Source organism: Drosophila willistoni, chromosome 3R (genome assembly GCF_018902025.1).
Source record: "Drosophila willistoni isolate 14030-0811.24 chromosome 3R, UCI_dwil_1.1, whole genome shotgun sequence".
In the NCBI taxonomy this organism is placed as follows: domain Eukaryota; kingdom Metazoa; phylum Arthropoda; class Insecta; order Diptera; family Drosophilidae; genus Drosophila; species Drosophila willistoni.
In genome coordinates this window covers 25734503-25755511 of record NC_061086.1, presented here as the reverse complement: position 1 = coordinate 25755511, position 21009 = coordinate 25734503, and the positions used below count along the sequence as shown (strand labels likewise).

General features: G+C 41.0%; 1 protein-coding gene across 4 annotated transcripts in view; it reads right to left on the bottom strand.

Moving 5' to 3' along the window:
* Positions 1-21009, bottom strand: part of LOC6646923 (nephrin) — a 43762-nt gene that overhangs the window by 3926 nt on the left and 18827 nt on the right. For 2 of the 4 annotated variants that reach the window (XM_023178511.2, XM_002069835.4), the window contains exons 2-15: positions 19045-19177; positions 17581-17795; positions 17402-17512; positions 17077-17289; positions 16843-17012; positions 15664-15799; positions 14477-14613; positions 12025-12163; positions 9996-10144; positions 9038-9188; positions 8263-8477; positions 6547-6721; positions 3635-3926; positions 1782-2053 (exon numbers count right to left, since the gene is read on the bottom strand). In XM_023178511.2, coding sequence (XP_023034279.2) covers positions 1782-2053; positions 3635-3926; positions 6547-6721; positions 8263-8477; positions 9038-9188; positions 9996-10144; positions 12025-12163; positions 14477-14613; positions 15664-15799; positions 16843-17012; positions 17077-17289; positions 17402-17512; positions 17581-17795; positions 19045-19177 — 2508 coding nt within the window. Of the gene's footprint in view, positions 1-124; positions 533-1781; positions 2054-3634; positions 3927-6546; positions 6722-8262; positions 8478-9037; positions 9189-9995; positions 10145-12024; positions 12164-14476; positions 14614-15663; positions 15800-16842; positions 17013-17076; positions 17290-17401; positions 17513-17580; positions 17796-19044; positions 19178-21009 lie in introns of those variants that run through there. The other 2 variants (XM_047013682.1, XM_023178510.2) reach the window with 2 other exon arrangements.

Genomic DNA, 21009 nt, shown 5'->3' with positions numbered 1-21009 from the left:
ATGTACATATATCAAATGGATTGTTTGTGTGTGTGTGTGTGTGGCGAAACGAAAAAAAAGGCAAATTGAGATAACCAGAAATGGACAAATTAAAATGTGAAATGAAGCAAAATTGTATATGGAATTGTATTTTAAAAGCATTTGAAGGATTCGGCATTGGTTTCTGTTGTCTCTTTTTATTTTTGTTTGCCATATGTGGACAGTTTGCAATCGTCAGTTGCCAGTTGAGCCAACAGTTGAAGCAGTCTGTTGCCGTTGTTGTTGCTGCATGAGGCTCAGACATGGCTACCCAGCTGCAGTTGCAGTTGCAGCTTGTGTTTTTCAGTAGAAGTGGTGGTGGTGGTGGTGGTGGTGGCAATGCTGGCTTGTTGTCTTACGGCTTGCTGCACAGATTTAGTTACATAAAATTTAGTTGGCATAGTACATTCGGTATGTCGAGGCAGAGCCACAACCACATTCGAGATGGCTGGATGGCAACTAGTCACCGGTTGGTTGGCCATTGTTGTAACAAGCAAAGGTAGCAGTACATCGCCTGATGGGTTTTAGGTTGGAATAGTGTTTGATTACGTCGTTAGTCGAGAGATAGAGAGTGGGAGAGGAAGGGAAAGTATATATTCTATATGTAGAAGAAACTTTTCAAATGGCTAAATTGCTTTAAATACTGGACAAGGTATTTACAACTTCAGTTTTGAGGATTTTTGATAGTTGTCAAAAGGGACTCTAGGATATCTAAAAGGCAGACAGAGAGTTAGGGAGATAGAGAGAATCAAAAGGAAGACAGAGTGACATAAGTATTTGGAAAGTTTACAGATTTTTGAAAGGGATTTAGGGGTGATACTTAGGTTCTATGATGCGAAATCTAATATGTATGTATATATATAGAGAGGCAGAGAGAGAGAGAGAGAGAGATATAGAGAGAAGGAAGGTGCCTGGACTAATGGTTGAAGTATTCTTGCACTAATTCAGTTTTAATTGCAATTTGCGGGAATCAATCAACTCAATTCAATTGGAATGAATTACTCATTAGATTACTTTCGATGAGGGCTAATTAGAAAATTGTTTGGCTCTACTAAATCAAGGGTAATTATGATGTTAGCTCTCATTCATTTTCAAATTGATATTAATCTCGCCAGTCGCCAGTTAAATGTCACTTAAGTTAATTAAGTGTGTGTGCTTTTTGGTTGGTGTAACTAAAGATCAATGAATAATGAAAAGCCACTCACACATGCAACTGAAAAGGGTCAAAATTGAAAATAAAATATATATAGAATAGTATGTTCATACTAACAGAATGAGAGTGAGAGAGAGAGCGAGATGGATATGGGTTATTGACAATTTATTCATTTGGTTGCCAGTTCGTATAAAATTAAACTAATTTAACAACATAAGAGATACTTAAAATACATGTGCATTAAATATAAAGTGTGTGTATATGTATGTATTGAGTGTAAAGTGTATATGGTATGTATATGTACAAGCAACTCTATATACATATCTATTCACAGACGGCATCGACGATATTCAATTGGGCAAATCAATCAACTAAAACTATGAATACAAATTAATATTTCAAAGTGCGCACTTGGAAATGGCAAACGCAAAGAAAGTGTGTGTTTTGAGGGGATGCATTATAGATAGATATATAGATACTATAAAGTGTAGTATATGGTGAATAGCAAACTAAATGGTCGGCTACTAGTGAACTACTTGAACTACAAAATAGACTACTTCATTGATACATAGCCACTACAGTTTGTTCAATATAGATTTTGGAATAGTACCGTTTAGACTGGGCTGCGCATACTGTATGAAGCTCTCGGATATATAATGATGGGGCCCGGCAACGCCCAGACCCACAATTGGACCGCCACTAGACGGTCCAGTGGTACCAACACCAGCACCCATAACACTGCCACCGCCCCCGGGGCCACATAAATGCGAGGTGGGTGGTGCTACACGTGCACGAATCTCGGCCGCTCGTCCGCCGCCCTCTTCCAGCTCATTCAGTTCATCCTCTTCGATATACATGCTGGGCACATCGTTGCGCGCCGGCCTGAAATGGCAAGAGATTAACAGAGAGTTGAGCAAAAACTAAAAAAAAAGAAGGAAAATATGCTCGCTTAAATCTATTAAAAGTTATCCTCCCACACACACACACACACACAAATTTTGCATGCCTCTGCACCTCCGTTTCAATTCTGTCAGCTTGCTAATAGTTCCCCTGATGCAGGCCACTTTTTTGTTGTTGCTTTTTTTTTGTTTTTGCTTAAACCAAAACAAGACAAAGTGGACGGAGCTGCTCGGAGAATTGCTTGTTGATTTCTCCTTTAACCTTGGTGAATGAAAAAAAAAAACTAAACAAAAACTCTTCAACTAGCTGCCATTAGCATCTCTAGAGAGATAGCGAGAGAGAAAGAGAGAGTCAAGCTGTTCAAACATTGAATTGCTCAGGTTCAACATGGCGTATACACAACATTTTTTAAATACTTTGTTCGCCATTGTTAATAGGGAATACCAATTAAGCCACACGAATATCAGCATATCAGCCCTAATCAGTCAAAACTTTTACGCCACACACACGGACAAAGAGAGAGAGAGAAAGAGGTGGGGGGGAAATCACGTGTGTGACTCAAATATTTGCACTAATACTTTTGCCCGCAAAAGGCAAATCATTAAAATTTATGCATAGGCGCACAACATGAGGCAAATATATTTCGGAGGGAGCGTGTCACCTGTGCCTCATGCGGCTTTTACGCATTCACTGAAAAAGTCCAATGACGAAACATTTGACCAATTTAATGACCCGCATGGCGGCAGAGTGCGTAGCATTTGGGCAATTTTTCCTTTGATGTGACTAAATTTGGAAACTATAATTAATATGTTTGAATTTTCATTTGCCCTGAAACGCTTTGAAGTGGTTGGCTGAATCTCTGAGTCATTATTGAGCAATTTATTTCAAACACAAGCGGGGAAAGTAGAAGAGAGATAGAAGGCAATCAGCTAGGGAAGAAAAAAGGTCGTCCGGGTAATGAGAGTTTGTGGTTCAAAGTGTTTATCTTTCATTAGACCAACAATTGAGCAAAGGGGATAAAACAGGTGCGGGCTAAAGATGCGAGCTCGAAAGGGTCTGGCTAGAAACAAAGATAACAATCGCTGATTTCCCATCTAAAATGTAGCTTCTTCCTTTCGTTTTTTTTTTGTTTTTGCTGGTGTCGTTTATTGTGATTGTGGGTCAGGTGCTGGGCTTAATTAATTTAATTACAAGTCTAAGCATAATTTGTTGGCCACCTGCCAGCTGCTAGCTAATCGGTATCTCTTTAATGAACTTGACATTAGCAATTGTTGAGATTTTAAAGCCAAATTGATTGAACCCTCGTCCTCCTGCCCTGCTCCTCATTGAGTTTGGCATTTAATTGGCATTCCTTTGGCCTTCTTGGTGGCAAAAAGTAATAAGAAATAGAAAAATGTGAACAAAATTATGCCCCACTCTCAGTTGAATATAACTTTCTCACGTGCCACACATAAATAATTATTTTTGCTCACACATTCTCTCTATGGGTGTGTGTGTGTGTGTGTGTGGGTGGGCAAACAATTTCATTATTAGTTTTTCCTAGAAGTCGTGGTTTCCTCTTACCTCATGCTTTTGCGCACCTCCTGCGGTTCAGGTGGTCGCGGCCGATGTCGACAGACAACAACAATGCCGGCCACTATAATTGACGTCACAATGACGGCTCCAATGGCCACAACAGCGGCCAATATCAATAGTGTGGATGCTTGCTTCTCGGGACCATTACCAATGCTGGCTCCGGTACCAACATTGCCAACGGCATTGCCATTACCGCCAGCTCCTCCTCCACCGGCGCTGCCGCTTCCGCCATGATGCGTGGTCTCCGCCGGCGTTGGATCCTCCGAGAGTATGGACTCATCTAGATGAGGGGAAATAGAAAATAAATAGTTTGATTTGTTATTTGCTTCAAATTAGTTGCATATATATGTACATATACATACATATTTACTCTAAGCAAATTGGCAAATTGAAATCAGGGAAATAATTAATCTTCTTCTGGTCATGAAATATGAAAATCTAACGGCCTAAGATTACGCTTCAATGCGACCTTTGCCCGTTGATTACTTGAGATTAGATTTTATGGCACACAAAAAAAAAAAACAAAAGTTCTGGCAATTATTAGCCATATGTGAGGGAAAGAGAGGGAGAGGAGCAGAGTAGTTCCAAGGGGCATTTGTATTGTTTATATTTATTAGATTGCCAGCAAGAGGAAATTGCAACATAATGTGTGTGCCCCTTGCTTTTGGCAAGGCAAACTGATTGTAAGATGATCCCCAGGCAAGATTTATGCCAGACATTCGTTTTAGGTTGCTCCTTCGGCTCTGCCCGCCTCACTTCGATGGTGGCAGGCAGCATTTCCGCTCCATTTGCGGGCAGTCAAAGCAACGGCCTCGGAATTGAAACATTGCCAACATCATGCAGCAGCATCAGCAGCCTCTCATTCTCTCTCTCTCTCACTCTCTCTCTCTTTCTCTTCGTCTGCCTCTCTCTCATTCTCTTTGTGCTGGCTTTTGAAGTGAGCGTTTGAGTGGAAATTGCCTACACCTGCGGCTCAATTTAATTTTTGTTCTTGCCTCCTTTTATTGGCCTCTGCCCCTGGCAACTCACAGCCTCTCATCTTCTTCGTCATCATTTTGCCTCTTTTCTGGTCTCTTTCATTCCGCTTCTTTTTTTTTTGTGTTGTTGTTTTGTTGTTTTAATCAGTTGCTGAGCTTGGGCTTTTGGTTTCTACCTGTTTTACTTATTTATTTGCTGCCTTTTCCTACTACCTTCAACCGATGTGTTTTTTTCTGGCTTAGGTCGAGTGGCCACTTTTCACTTTTTCTTCTTGCGAGAAAATGCAATAAATTCACTTGATGAGTTTTGCGTAAACTGATTTAAATCAACGTCTACTGATTTGTTAAGGTTTTTATTTATGCCTGACTGAAATGTTGTTGCCTACAAGAATGTATACGCACACATATGCCGCCGGCACCGCCGCATACGAAAAAAGGAGAGAGATAAAAAGGAAAAAGCTTGTGGGCCTAGTAGAAGCTGTTAAAATTCCGCATAAATTAGCGAGCAGCCTTCACTTGATTTCAACCACAAGCTGAGAATCTCTACGATGCGTTCCCATTCTCGGATCTTATAGGCCGATTTTACGGGCCAAAACGCACAGACACACACACACACACACATAGAGAAATACAAACACACACATGGCATCTTTTAGCAGCTGGAGAGGGAGAGGGGGAGAGACAGTGGAAGAGAGTAAAATCATTAACATAACTAAGTAACTCTGGCTCTAGTTTGTCTGTGTCTGCGTGTGTTCAAATTCCTGGCAGCTGTTGTTTCCTGTAAATGGGGTCTGCAAGGATAGTGAATTGACGCACTCATATTGAATTGAATATTTGCGTATCAAATACAATTAGTGGCATTAAATCGGTGCCACATATACTACATATATACATATATAGGTGATTTATGGCCAACTCACAAAGAGAGAAAATGGCCACGAAGGTTTTTCGGTAGGCGCAGCAAAATGAAAATGAAAATGGAAATGATAATGGAAATGCAGATAAAATAAAAATCAGCATGAAAATAATGACAACATTGTTGTCCGTAAAGGCAAACGGAGAAGAAGCAAACAGGAGGAGACATGTAGGCGAATGCGAATGCGAAAGGAACAATAAAAGCAAAGTGTCTACGGTGGTTGTTAAGCAAAACGAAAATTGAAGCAATTCCGCTTACGCTTTGGCATGGAATAAAGAAAGGCATTGCCAATGACACACATACACAGTCACACACACACACACAGTCACACACACACACACATTCACGCACACGCACACATACACACACATTATGTCGTTAAGCATTGGGTAAAATGAAGAGGCTGTTGTGGCACGCCCCTGCGTATACGTAATGTGCGTTTCTGTGTCTATGTCGTCTCTGGCCTGGCCCTCACTCAACAAGGAATTGATGGAAAATGCTGAAATGCTTTACGCTTCACTGAATAACTCAGTCAGTGGATTAGAAAAGGGCGGCCCGCCCAAAAGCCCAACGCCCAGAGAGCAAAAGATTCGATTCCAGGTTGCCACTACTTTTCTTCTTTTTTTTTTGTTGCTTTCTTGCCACATATATATACTTTGTGTGCCTGGCCATGTGCGAAGTTTTCGCGGCGGCTGATTGAAGACGATTTCCCTGAACTTGCGTTGATTTGAAAATGCAGTCAAGCGTTGAATTAGACAGCTCTCCGGCTGCTGCTCAGGCTATTTTATTGGCCTCAACCGAAAAATGACCCAAAAAAAAAGGAAAACCAAACCAAAATGTATCTGAACAACAAAATTGAGGGGCCGAGTCACAATCACATATATTGGGACTCTTTATGTGATTAGTACGAGTCGATGACATTACATTGAAAATCTTGTGCATAGCTTTTGTTTCAACAATTTTGCAAGCCAAGTTCAGGAGGGAATAGAGAAGCATTTGGTACTCACCATATGGTCCCAGTTGGGCAGCCACGCGCACGCGTTCAATCACCACCGGAGGCTCGCTGCGTCCCTTGGCGTTGACGGCATAAACTAAAAATTGATATTCACGTCCCGGCTCTAAATTATTCAAACGAAATTGTGGACTATTCTCCTGCATGCGAAAGATGGGTGCAGATGTCGCCTGTAAGCAGAAATATATAGAGACAATTTATATATGTATGTGTATGTTTGTTTGTTATGGGTTTTTTGTCAGTTTGTATGCGATATGACAGGAGCCGCATATATAATTCACTTGCCACATGGTTGGTTTACTCTTATGCACGCGCTGCAAAGTATGCTATACTTTATATACACGTATACAAATGTACCTACTACATACACACATTACATATATATATATTTTTAACTTTTTGGGACAAACAACAAACGAAAAAACAACCGTAAGCATACATACACACATACAGACAAATACATACACAGGAAGAACCCAACACATAAATAATTATTCATGCCTAAAAAATACGACACAAAAACACTGACCAAAAGTAGAAGAGGATAGCTAGATACATAGATAGAGAACGTCTCTCGACAGTGTCTGAAATTTTAAACTGAATATCCGTTTGCCGTAATGGGACACAATCGAGTGAGCTTCGTTGGTTACGCACAAATTCCCACTCAAGTAAGCGTAAGTAATTTATGTTGTCCTGGCGGCACTTTTTACCACCCAACCACCTACCCACATATCCACCTCTACCCATCTCACTCAGCCACTCTTCATCTTCTTCTAGTCTTTGTATATATGGTTTGTTGTCTATGTCTGCGTCTGTTGGTCTCTCTCTCTCTCTCTGTCTGTGTGTGTGTGTTTTTATCTAGCGTGAAACTTTAAAGCTTGGGTCATACTCTACTTAGACATAGAAAGTCCAAGTCCTTCTCCTCAACCATCAGCATCATCATTGTCGTCATCATCATCATCATCATCATCTTGGTCGTCGTATACTTTGCGCTTGGCTACTTTGCTAATAAACTCGCCCGACAAGCGCTTCATCAACCAACCCAGCTCATTCTACTACTTCTCCTTTACCCCTACTGTCATCCCTTTCCCATCGTCTCATTCTCTCCCTTCTTTCTATTGCTTGTTCCAAGTTGTTGAAAGCAACCAAACGAAATGAAATGAAATTTTCATATGATATTCTCTTTTACGACTGACAGAGATAATTTAATAACTCAGCATGCATTCGCTTAGGGGGGTGAGACCAAAAAAAAAAAAAAAGAAAGTACAGAATGATAGAGATAGACATAGTCGAGTTGGGTCGAATGGCTAAAAGGCTTGCCCTTGCCTTCTCTTCATATGAGAACTTATAGCATTAATTATGTTGTCCCTTTTACGCTTGAGTCGACCAGGACATCAGCAGCAGCAGCAGCAGCAGCTTCAGCAGTCTGTTGCCGGCAGAAGCTGCAGAAACCCCGCAGCAACTGGCTGACCCTTAAATATTTATTAATAATTCAAGCAGAAAAGTCAAAGGACATGCACACTAATTGACCATATGGATTTCAAGTGAATTATTGCCAAGCTTCTGCATCTCTGCTTCAGGCCGTTAGCTGGCTTGTAAATAATTTAATCAAGCAGATAACAATTTACAATATGGTTTTATTTAATTTAGTTAAAGTCGAGTTCAGTTGAGTTGGCATGAACTAAGTTCTTGTCTCCCATCCATTCCTTACCTGATCATTCAGTGTGGATATCTCATTGTCAATTGATTCACCAAATTGTCCACGAGGTAAGCCAGCAGCGGCCGTTTCGCTGGCATAGAGTAAATCTCCACCAACAACTTCCAGCATAAAGTATTGCGAGAGACCGCCATCGCTGCCAGCCACACAAACTACCTCCAGTACAGTATCGTTGCGCAATTCGCAGGCTTTTGGTGCCTCAGGTGGATCTGCAGGTAATAGAGGGAGAGAGAAAGAGAGTGAGAGAGATATATAGATAGAGTACGCTTCCTTCCTTCACTGCGCTATCGTTATCGTAATTGCATGAAAACCCAAAATTTTCATCGCCTTCAAGCGGCAATTTTGGGGTAAATAAAGGCGCGCCATAGTTTGCATTAATAACGCTCAAATTTTGGCCGAACTGGCAATAATGGCACAGGTAATAGTAGCTAGTAGTCTAAGCTGATGATTATTTGCAAACATTTTGGCAAAGGAGAGGCATGCAATTTCACCCAGCAAACAGACACACACACACACACACACTCACTCGCCCCGGCAATTATGTAAGTAGATCCTTATGTGTGCATAAGAGATAGAACTCAGACCGACACCGGCACAAACACACAGACACCCACAGACATCGACACCGGACAGGTGGGACAAGGACACAGATGGGGACGGCGACTTGCTTAAATTGCGGCACAAGATGGAGGCAAATATCGAAAGCATCTTCAGGTAACGGCAATGGCAACAACTTCCACCTTGCACTTGCACTTCCTTTTATACTTACTTGCTGGTAGTATGTGAACCTGACAGGGCGTTGTCTGTCTACCAACCGCATTGCTGGCCCAGCAAGCCAGTGTTATTAACTCGGAGTCGGTTTGCGGCAGATACGTCACCGTGCTGGTCAGTCCATTCGATTGTATTCTCGAGTTGAGCACCTGTACGGCAAGAAGAGAGGAGAAGATTGAAAGGATTAGACTCGTTCGTTCGTTTGTTTGGTTGGTTGGTTTATTCTCTTGTCCTCCCACTTCTCCCATAGAACTTGCCAGTCAGGCAAAGCATAAATATTTGAAGGCAAATAAGTTTTTATGGCCAAAAACGAGAGAACTCCGAGCCAAGTGGAGTGGAGTGCAGAGCCAAGGATAAGTCATTCTTTTGGCCCAATGGATTTTCGTGCAGATTTTCAAATAACTTTTGCGGTAAATGAATTACTTTATTTATTGTGCACAGCTGTTCAAAGTGCGAGAGCTATCCTAGACAGTAAGACTTACATACATACATTTATCCGTACGTACATATGTATGTATGTATGTATGTCCTTTCCAATGTTGGCACTGTCAGCTTTGCACTTCCTACTCCTGGCATCTAAATGGTTTGCATTTTAAATGATTTCGTTTCCGATTCCTCTATTCTGTTCTATTTTGTTCCGTTTTCTATGAACTAAAATTTATTCTGATTAAAATTTAATTCAGTCACGTACAATGTCCGATTCCCGTTTGGCTTCTGTTGAATGAAAATCCCAGACAACCCTCAAGTATTTAGCACAAGTTGTGCTAATGGTGACTTTAACTCGACTTCAAGTTCGACTCTGACTCCGACTCTGGCACCAACCGACCAACCAACTGACACAATTGAGTTGTGCACGTTTCCAAAGCATAATTGCAGGAGCACAGAGATACAGAGTTACAGAGTTACATGGACATTTGGCCTGAGGTCTAGAAAGCGAAAGAGAACTATGGACTTACCGGCGACACGTTCCTCGTATTGTTGTATGTCCAACTGAATCTCACCGATTCGGGGGGATCGGCATCTACCTCACATTTCACCTGTATCGAGTGCATGTTGATGGCTCCAATGGATGTTTGCTCAGTGCCTGGCTTACAGCGTGGCGAGACTGAAAATACCAAAAGCAAAACAAATGTTAGAAATATGTATATAAAACTTTGGGGTAGGTAAAAGCAAAATTTTCATTTGAGAATTTTTCCATTACGCCCCCGTTCCCATTTTGGGGTGAGCAAACAAACTCGTCTTGTCTCTAAGGGCTACCAAAAACGAAGATGAGAGAAAAATACATACAAAAAAAAACAAGGAAATCCTCCAAAGGGAAGAAGGCAAAAAGAAGAGTCAGAAACATAGCCTTGAGCATAGTAATTAACATGTTTCCGTTTCACGAACGGAGCGAGATTCATTCAATCTCCCTGTCTCTGTCTTTCTCTCTGCCTGTCTGTTAGCTTATGTCTTGTGGCGCGGCTAAGAGTCTGTGGGCCAGGTATTGAAAGTTGGTAACAGAAAAAAAAAGAAACGAAAAAGAAAAGGAAAAGGCGGAGTTTCGACTTAACTTTCTCTCTTACCCTGTTTGGGATTGTAAAATGGGAACAGATATACACGGAAGCTGCTGTGCTTTGGCCTCCAGGCAATACATATAAATATGCTTGTGTGTGTGTGTTTGATTGTATATGTGTGTATAGCGGTGAAAGCCGCCTTTAAAATGTAAGTCACGCCAAGTCAGATAAGCATTTTCAGCTTTATTACTTGGCGCTTTTATCACAAGTCAACTGCATTTCAGTTTTCAAATACTTAAGCCAGCCTCCAGTCTGCCTCCCCCCTTTCCTCTCTCTGTCTGCCTTTCTGTCTGTCTGTCTGTCTGTGTATGTGTAAGTACTTGTTGCTATTTTCTTTCATATATGAGAAAAAGTTACCTAAGACTCAATTCAAAGACTTGAAACTTTCATAATTCGAAATATAAACTACTTAAACTGTCGTATAGAAATGAAATGAGGATACTGAGCATAGTGAAATAGGGAGAGAGAGAGAGCAGGGTAAGAGAAAATGCATTACAGTTTTGCAAAAGCAATAGCAGTTTTCCAGCACAAAAAACGAAAAAGAAAATTTGCCAGTCGAGAAGTGGTATGATTATGTAAGGATACACTCTTGTTTGGGGGAGCAACAACAACAAAGACCACGCATTTCCAATGAGGCAAAACTTCTTACAACCCATACTCTACCCCTTCCTGTACCTTTCGCTTAGTGCCGCCCTCCCAACTAAGCAAGTAAGCATGTACGTATATAGGTAAGCAAAAAGAAAATCCGTGCTCTTTGGCTTCTTCTTTTTCTTCTTTTCTGTGTTACGTTTAAAGTTAAATCTTCATCGATTGCCAAAGAAAAGGAGAGACTATGTTTCTCTGTGTATGTATATGTGTGTTTTTGTGCGTTTTTACTCTGATTTATGCAGCCAAATCGCTTGTATATGAAATCCACATTAATCACAGCTTAAAAATGGCCAAGGGCTTTTGCGGCTGCGCCTCGAGTCCAAGTTCAAAAAGTGTGAAGTTTATGAAAAAGTTAACAGGACAAATATTGCTCCGACTCTTAAATTTATAGGCGAACGAAAAACTTTTTGTCTGCTCGTGTAAATAAATCAATGGAGGTTATTTAGAAGGAATTTTACAATAGTAAACAAGGCACACACACACACACACAAAGACAACTCTAGCCCCTAGCAAACACACATCTACAGATTGTAGCATCATGCATCTTTTTTGGTGGGGTTTTTTTTTTTTGAGCAATTTCCTCATCCGTTGCTGCAAAAGTTTCTCGCCGAAATTTTATTTCTACACCAATTGTAAAGTTGTGTGATTTTGTGTATTTTATTTCATTTTGGCAGCTTCCGTTTCCGCCTTGCCATGGTATTCCAACAAGATAGTTGGCATTATTATATGTACATGGTAAAACCTGTATATATACACCGAGATGATATTCTATTGCTCTACTTACATTGCACTTTAAGAGTCAAGCTCGAACTACGCGTTTCGCCCTCCGTGTTGGTTGCCCCACAAGCATAAGCGCCAGCACTCTCCCTTTCCAGTTGTGTCAGGTGCATTATTTCCGTGCTCTCGCCAGACATACGCATACCCTAAAAATAGATACAGGAGATGCAATATCAGTAAATGAAAGATCAAATGTGCTTAAAAAAATGGGAGTAAACAATGGGTAGTAAAAGATGGATTGTGAAATTCAAATGTGGCAAACCAAATATGGTCTAAACAGACACGTTTCACCTAGTTATAAGAGGGTAAATAGAGGGTAAAAAAGAGATAAAATAGATCGAGAAGCAAAAGAAAACAAGGGGATAATGTTTTACAGCTGAAGAGGAGAAACTTTTTGAAAAAGGTCCACCCTTCATAGCCAGAACAAAACCCATTAGTAAGGAAAATAACAATATTGGAATTAGAAACATAGGATAAAAGTTTATTTAAATTCAAATACTTTATGCTTAAAAGTATTGAAGGAGAAATCGACAAAGAAAATACGTCAAAAACTATAACAAAACTCCCTCGGGATTGAAACTCTAAAATACTCGTTCAATTGTTTAAGAGAAAGTTAATACGAGAGCCATTGTGAGTGGAATTGAGTTTCATGAAATTCAAGAGTCCTTAGACACTCTTCAAAACGGGTAACCATTCCCCCCATATCTAACCACATCTGTCCACTTGGAACGTTAATGCGAGCCACGACCACAATGCAGCACTAAATTTTTGGCAATGGGGGGAAATTCGAGTGCTCTATATATGATTAGCTATGGGGCAAGAGCATTTTAGCAAACATTTGCTGTGGTTAGGCAAAGCCCAAAGCAACCACTAAGTGGTGCGAATTATTCAAATGCAAAATTTATTAAATGGAATTAATTTTGCATTTTTGGCACATTTTAACCATTGTTTGGTCAAATTGTCATTTTAGCAGCCATTGAATTGAAAATTCAATTCAATTGTATTGATAACGAAATCACAGTCCGGATACATTGGGCTGTCTGCTCAATTAACACGGCAATAATTTGACGTTTCGTTTCGTTTCGATAAATGGAAACGGAATGGGAACAAAGAGGATCCTCTCCCTTTGCCATTTATATAGTAAATTCAATTAAATTATGATAATGATGCATTTTAAGTAGCTTATGCAGAGTATATAGTAATTTTTCTTTATTTTTTTGTTCACCAATCATATTGTTGACAGCTAATTTGTGTGGGTGTATGCGTGTGTGAGCATATTGCATCGGTTGATTATTTATAAAACTCATTAAAAATTCCAAAATGAAATAAAAGTCAAACTGATGAACTGAAATAATTACATTTTGCTAACGCGAAAAGTCACTTTAATTTCATTTACCTTCTATTAGCTTTTTTTTTGTTATTTCACTTCTACTGGCAGCTGGGCCATGAACTTTAAAGTTTTCAGTTCAATGAAAAGTTTCCCCTCTCGCTCTCACTCCCCTCACACAACCAAAAAACCATCTGAAAAAAATGATAAAGAAAATCTATATGCCAAACTGACGACGACTCAACAAAGTGACAAAGTTTTCGCTTCATCTGATATTTTTTTTTCTCCTCACATCTGCTAACTTTTTTCTTCACTTTCTATTCCCTTTTCTTGTTTGCTGCTTCGCTCTTTTCCATAATTCTTTGCCATTTTTGCTTTTTGCTAAGTTATTAATGCCAAAAAAAAAAACGAAATGAAAAAAAGGAAAATCGAAGTGTCCTGAATATTGAAAAGTTTGTCATTTTGTTAGCCACAAAATGCTTTTGGTAATTTGTTAAATGCACAGCGGACACGGTGCGAGGCGAAGAACAAGGAAGGAAAACTATGAGTTTATGGTTTTTCCTATGAAAAATGATGATTTGACCATGTGGACAAAACTGTCAAAGGATGTCAAAATCATGCGGTTTAATAATAAAAACCCCAGACAAAGCCGAAGTCAAAGGCAAAGGCAAAACCAAAGCCAAGGACCATTCTGTGGGTCAATTCTGTTTGCTTTTGTCACAAAAGAAACAAACACGCAAACAAAAGGAAACCATCTGAGAAAGGACATATGCGAAGGGATGGCGAAGAAGACGAAGAAGTGAATGATTCGCTAACATTTGCTGGTTTATTTGTCGCATGATTAATAGTTAAATAATTTGCAACACGAATGAACTTCAATGGACATCACGAGCCAATTATAAGACAGTTGAAAAATGAGCCAACGATTTCTTTTGCGGCATGTGACGCACATATACGCATACATATATGTGAAACAATTTTCTTGGGTAAATTTAACGAGACCGAAAAGTGTCTGCTTAAGTTGCCACAAGAATGTTTCGTTCCCCTACCTCTGAAAAGGAAAGAAAATGTCGCCCCAAAAAACAAAGGTATCTCTGTGATTGTGGGCGTCAGCTGTTTGGTTTGGACTTACATTCTTGAACCAAGAGTAACTGGTAACCGGAGGCCTGGCATCTGCACGGCATTTGAACGTCACATTTTGGCCCTCGGCTCGTGTAACCACTCGACTGGGATCCTCGTTGGCCAAATGCACGGACACGGTGGGCGGATCTGCAAATGGAAAGAGAGAGAGAGAGAGAATCGAGAATAAGTGAGTAAGTGCCCAGGGCATTCAGCTTAATGAGTACTGCAAATGGCTGGAATCAAAGTCAAAATAATAAACGGCAATGGCTCATAAGGTGAGAGGACCCCGAAACTGGCCCCAAACTCTAAGAGCCATTGCGTAATGTAGTTAAGTCCAGCTGCTGCTGATGCCGGAGAGAGAGGCGCCTCTTGACCACACGCCAAATGGGGACTATTAGTTACGGTTGTAAAAATCTAATACGCTTAGGAGACTGGCGCCAGTCCGGTTGCTCGGGTCGGGGGTCGGGGCAAATGTCAATGGCGGCCTACTAAAGGAAAGGACGACGATGAACGCCTGACATTTATGGTGAATTATTTAAAATGGCTCACAAAATGAAAACCAAATGAAGTTGGCAGAGGGAAAGAGATGGGCATGGCCTCTTTTGAGTGCAGGTAATTCAGTTTGTGCTTTGTTGCTGCGGCAGGAGTAATGTAAAACGGAAACCGGAAGCGGATGTTGCAAATATTATGGAGGACAGCAATGGCAGCAGCAGCAGCAGCAGCAGCTACAGAAAAGCAACACAAAAATGAGCATAAGAAACATAACAGTGAAAATTTAATCAAGACAAGTCGAAGCACAGAAAACGACGACAACGACGACGCTGGCAACTTGGCTGCACTTTATAAGCAGCTTAACGAAAGGCGGCCAACAGGTTGATATTGCCCCAGAGCTAGGTTCAGCTCCATCCTCTGCTCTTTAGTCTAGTACTTCATTTTGCTGTGGCTGTGGCTGTGACTGGGTTTTCTAATCAAATTATGTTTGCTCTGTCCTTAATATGCTTCTAATTGGACTTGCCCCGGACTCTAACAGACTGAGGTCTGCCTCAGTGTGCATTGTGCTTGTTATAATTGAAAGGATAGGAGCAGCAGCAGCAGCAGCAGCAGCGGCAATAGCGGCAGCAGGCATAAAACGAGTTTCGGTTTCAAGGAAAATCTCTTGGTTTTTCTTCTTTTTTTTTTTTTACTACTACTACTTACATGCTACACGTATAATACGTTTGTCCTCGATGGCGCCACCAGAGAACCAAGGATTCGTGGCGCGACATGTCAGCTCCGCATTGTCATTTTCCGATGTTACCTTCAGGGTCAGTGTGCTGGTCGTAATGTTGGCATCCTGCAAGAGGCGATAGGAAGAAAGAGAAAAATGTTAGTAAAGATGCTATGACGTGTAGAAGGACTTCTGTTTCTTGCATGGACTTTTGAAAATAATGAGACGAATTTAAAGCTGAATACTGAAACTATGTGACCAGTATTAAGTTGCCAGAAAGGCAACACACACACACACGCACTCGCGTCGCGTCTCGAATCTATTCTTTTCCGACAGAGACATGAGTTGCGCGCGTATGTGTGTGTGTGAGTGAGTTGACGGGGGTATCTGGAATGGATTCTCTTACATAAGGAATCGGTTATGCACGAGTTGACTAATGCCTGGCGACGTTGCCCAGTTTTCCATTCGATGTGTCTCTATCCATTTACATGGCATAATTAGAAAGCGAAAAAGTCAAATGCCAAAAACGAACTAATGGATGCCGAAAACTGAGTCGACAGACCGTCGTTCGGTCGTTCGTACGGTCAGTCAGTTGGTCGTTTTGCTAGCCTGGGTCCTCACTCACTCGCCTTCACTCGTGCTGCATGCAAGCTGATAAATTTCAGTTTTCGGTTGAAAGAGAAACAAAAAAAATTACCCTCCATTTGTAGACAAATGTTACTGCTGCTGGGTCCTGCTTGGGCTACATAAATTCGAATAAAAATTCGCATATTAGTCGAGCGAAAATTCATTCTCTCTCTATACTCTTTGTCTTTTATGCTGCGCCTGGCATCGAGTGCAAATTTGTGCAATTTTGGCCAAGTTGAAAGTTTTTCCCCTAGTGCAGTTCATCAAAGATGAAGATGGCCAAGTAGAGAAGAGTTTGCCTTGGCCACTCGAAGTCAACTTGTCTGGTCTGTTGTAAAACTTTGTCTAGATGCTCTCTTTTTTTGAAAGGGGGAGGGGGTGGAGGCAAAATGCATTTGACATTATTAAGCCAAAGGGAGAGAGACTCCTATCAAATGTCAAACGCACTAAGCAAATTTGCCGTTGTCCTGGAAACTATGACAATAAAAGAAACTTTTGCTCGAGAGAAGAAAATTTTTGGTGGCTAACTGCGCGACATTTACCTCTTTGTCATTGTGGACAGTAACTTCGGCATTGCGTATGGGTTCACCATCCAAGAGCCAGGCAATTTTCGCAGCCGGATATGAGCCCCAGGATTCACAGCGAATGGGCACAGGATGTCCAGCGGTCAATAGGTCATTCGGCGTAATGATCTTGACGCGTACGGGTTTTACTAAGGGAAAAAACACATATATATATAACACATTTATGGCAAATAAGATGAGAAGAGCACTCACAGTGAACCTGTACGGTGACATCCTTGGTGACAGGCTCAACCAGACGAGTGCCCTGGGCGCGGCACTCAATGCGCGTTCCATAATAATCTCGTGTGGTGGTGCCAATCAACAACTGGTTAACCATTACAGTGGCTCCCTCCTCAACCGATGTGTGACTGGTGCCAATAAGTTCGATATCATCGCGCCACCAGGTGACCTTGGGTGGCGGACGTCCTGGCAGATAGAATGAAGAGGAGAAGGCAGGTTACAAATGTCAATGGCAGATGTTGCTGTTGGTGTCACACGCAACTGTTGTCGCCCACAAATTGGGTCAAACAAGACTCACCTCCTTTCACTTGACAGCAGAGAAATAGCTCATAACCCTCTCGAAATGGCCCGGCCATTTGAGAGATTTCCTTGCCTTGTGCATCAAAGATGCGTGGTTCCTCTGGCGGCACTAAAAACGAGAAATCCATATCATAGTCTTGGGAACTTTGCTAATCTTGTCTCTATATTTTTACTTACCAACTAAAGTTAGATTGTGCCTAAAATTGCGAGTGGGTGAGTTAAAGAAATCAATGCGACATCGATAGACGCCGCCATCTTCGGGCTTCACATCGTTTATTTGCAAGCGTGAATCTTTGGGATTATCGCCAATGCTGAAAAATAAACGTTGGCCCAGATCGCTAGCTATGGCCGCATGTGGAGCCAATTTTACATTGCCGCCCCGCGAGTCCAGACTGTGAAACAGAGAAAGCAAATGAAAAGAAAGTTATATAAGTGCGTGTACAAGTGTGTGGGCGGGGCATGTAGCGATTATTAGATGTCATAAATAAACATATGCACAAAGAAAGAGAGAGAGGGAGAACAACGACCATAAGATGACTGCCCTGGCGCCCAGGTTCGCATAATTTACGGCCATAAAAAATGACGCTCAATTTGCACACCATGAGCCATGGAGCCATCATCATGATGATGAGAGGAAGAAAGGAGGAATACACTGGAGTGTCGACAGTTGTAGAGTGTTTTGGTGTGTGTGTGTGTGTGTGTTCGTGCCACGTCGCGACTTTGGCAGCTTTGTGCAAATTGCAGTAATTTGTTGCTGTTTTACTAAATTACTCTGTTTTGTACCAGGGCAGTGCTACCATTTCCTTTCTCACTCTCACTATGACCCCATACCGAACCCTGGCCCCCTCTCTATCAGCTGCTGCTGTTGCAGTTTAATGGGTATTGAGCGCTTCACCTGCATAGCTAAGCGCCAAATCCTAATAATAAGTAGTTACCGAGAGGGCAAACTACTTGAAATGCAAGCCGCCATTTTTCCACAATTTATATTGAAAATTTATTAACACAAATTTGTAAAGGCTTTTTCCTCACACTCACACACATGCAGAGAAAGAGGGTGACTCACGGCAGTGATGCCATATTTTTAAGAGCACATAAAGCTGATTCAATCAAGGAAAACGGCTAAATTTGTGAGTAACAAGAAAAAAGGCCGTTTTTAGCTAATTTCAAGTTTTCCAAACAGAAAAAGCCAGATCTATTGGAAAAATGGCGAAAAAGACAACACTGACAACTCACACTTACATGCGTGAAAATTTGCCAAGCGGCAGATGTAATCGGATGTGCTTTACATTTATTATAACAAAGTGGATTATGACGCGACGCATCCTTGCAAATATATACACACACACACACACACATGTCATGTACATTCACATGTTCTGCCGGAAGTAAGCCAAAAACGCAGAGAACCAAAAGAAGACCAAAAAAAAAAAACATATGTAGCATACGAAAAGGGATAAACTTGCGCGATAATTTGCAAGAAAAAGGATGTTGACGATTATTTAACGCTTTTGATGAATGGCCAACTGGCATCTGTGTGAGTCTGTCTCTCTCTTTCTTTTTCTACTTCGCGCTCTCTTTTTGTGTGTGAAATCAATTTGGATCCTTCACAATTCACTCACTCTCGCTTTCTTACTCACTCACCTGTATAAAGGTATGCCTGTTGTGTCCTTGAACCAAAGCAACAACTTTACAGAATCCTGAGGCGTGGGCGGTGTCAAATCGCATGGCAAATCCACAGTCCTGCCCAAAGCGGCCCAGACCAAGCGTGCAGGTACTGTGAAGAAAGAAAAAAAAAGAGAGAATAAGTAAGAGTAAGAAAACATGAAAGATAAAAGTTCGTTTTATTAGCCCAGGCAAGAAAACTGACGCCCCGAACAGCCCTTCCCCCTCCTCTAAAAAGGTAAGAGCTGGAGGTGGGTCTACTGGGTAAGCAATTGAACCCTGCCTGAAAAGGAATAACGAAAAAAAAGGAATACCTATAGATATATTTATTTATTATTTGCACTTCCTGCATGATTCTGGGCTGATTGTTTGTTATTTTAACACAAAGCTTCCGCTTTGCGATTCGCGACAAGCCACGCCCCACTACTTTGCCACCCAACCCACACCGATTTCATTCATTTTGCTGTTTTTGTTGTTGTTACTGCTTCCGTTTGCCGGTTGTTGTCACCGTCGTCGTCGTGTTTGATATTCTTTTTTTTTTTTTTAGAAAAAAGAAAATATAGGTACATATACCGAACGCAAAATGTAAAGGAATACAAAATATTTATTTCTATGTATTTCTTGTGAATGTTTTTTCTTCGTTTAGTGTGTGTGTGTGAGTGCCTTTTTTTTTGTCTTTTGAGGCTCGTGTTTTGTGTTATTTTATTTGACATGGGCAACCTGTAAAATTTCCACATTGTTTCCGCCCCAACGGCTTCATCTATTTTTGAGTTCACTCGATTTTGGTTCCTAACATGTGCCTTTTATTTCGAGGGCGTTAGTTCACTTAAATTGAAGCATTATTCGAGACAATATTATATACAAATACATATATATCATTAAAGAATTAATGCTTCTGCTCCATTTTGATAGTTGGTATCCTCAGGTTTTAAGATCAGAGTAAGACCAAAGCTCCATTCCCATTTACATCTTTTTCCCCCTGTTAGCCAACGATGCTTTCGTTGAGTAAAAGGACAAATATGGCGGTTGGATTTTCCTGCCAATGCAATTTATCAATTCCTTGTAGGGCAAATATTTGCCAGTAGCAGCGCAAAGAGGACACCTAGTAAGTTTTAAATCCTTATGAATGGTGTAAAAGAAATAACATTCCATTTGTTTACTCCCTCTCCCTCTCTCTCTCTCTCTCTCTTTCTACATTTATCTGTCTTACAGTAATTCTCTGGAGAGAAAAAGAAAGCAAAGAGACTCTTTTGGGCATCAGGGAAATCTATTTTTAATTGGCTGCGGCATTTGCCCAGTTGTTAGCGGCAATCGTCTGCTCGTTTTTCATGATTTATGCCTAAATTTAATTCTTTTATTGGCAGCCAAGACGACGACGACGACGTCGACGTCAACGTCAAACGACATCCTCTTTGATGTCCGCCACGCATTCAAAATGCGTTGCCTTGCGTTCTGAGCTCTGAGCTCTACCTGCGACCCAATGAATTTCTTCTTTGTTTTTGATGTTTTGTTTTGACACATCACATTATTTCCGTGTTATTTTTAGCCATAAGTAAATTACTATGGCCCTCGCTTGCCATACACACACAGAAGACTAGGCACCAATTTCAATTGGAATTTTTACTATCCAAATGGGGGCGAGGGCACGTGTGTGTGTGTGTAAGTGTGTGTGTGGGTTAGTTTATTAATATTTGTGCATTGACGCATTTGACAGGCTCTCAACATGGATCAATTAATTTCCATCGAATATTGAGTGCTTATGGCTGTTGTTTCTCTAATTCTGATTCGAATTCTAATTCTGTATCTAATTCCATCCCATTAAGATGTATTTCCTATGAAAATTGAAAGTGGAAGAGAAACATACTTTAAGTAGAATTACAATTTAAATTCTGTCGAGTGTGTGGGCGTGTGTGTGTTTGCCCTTTCACACACATATTGCGCATA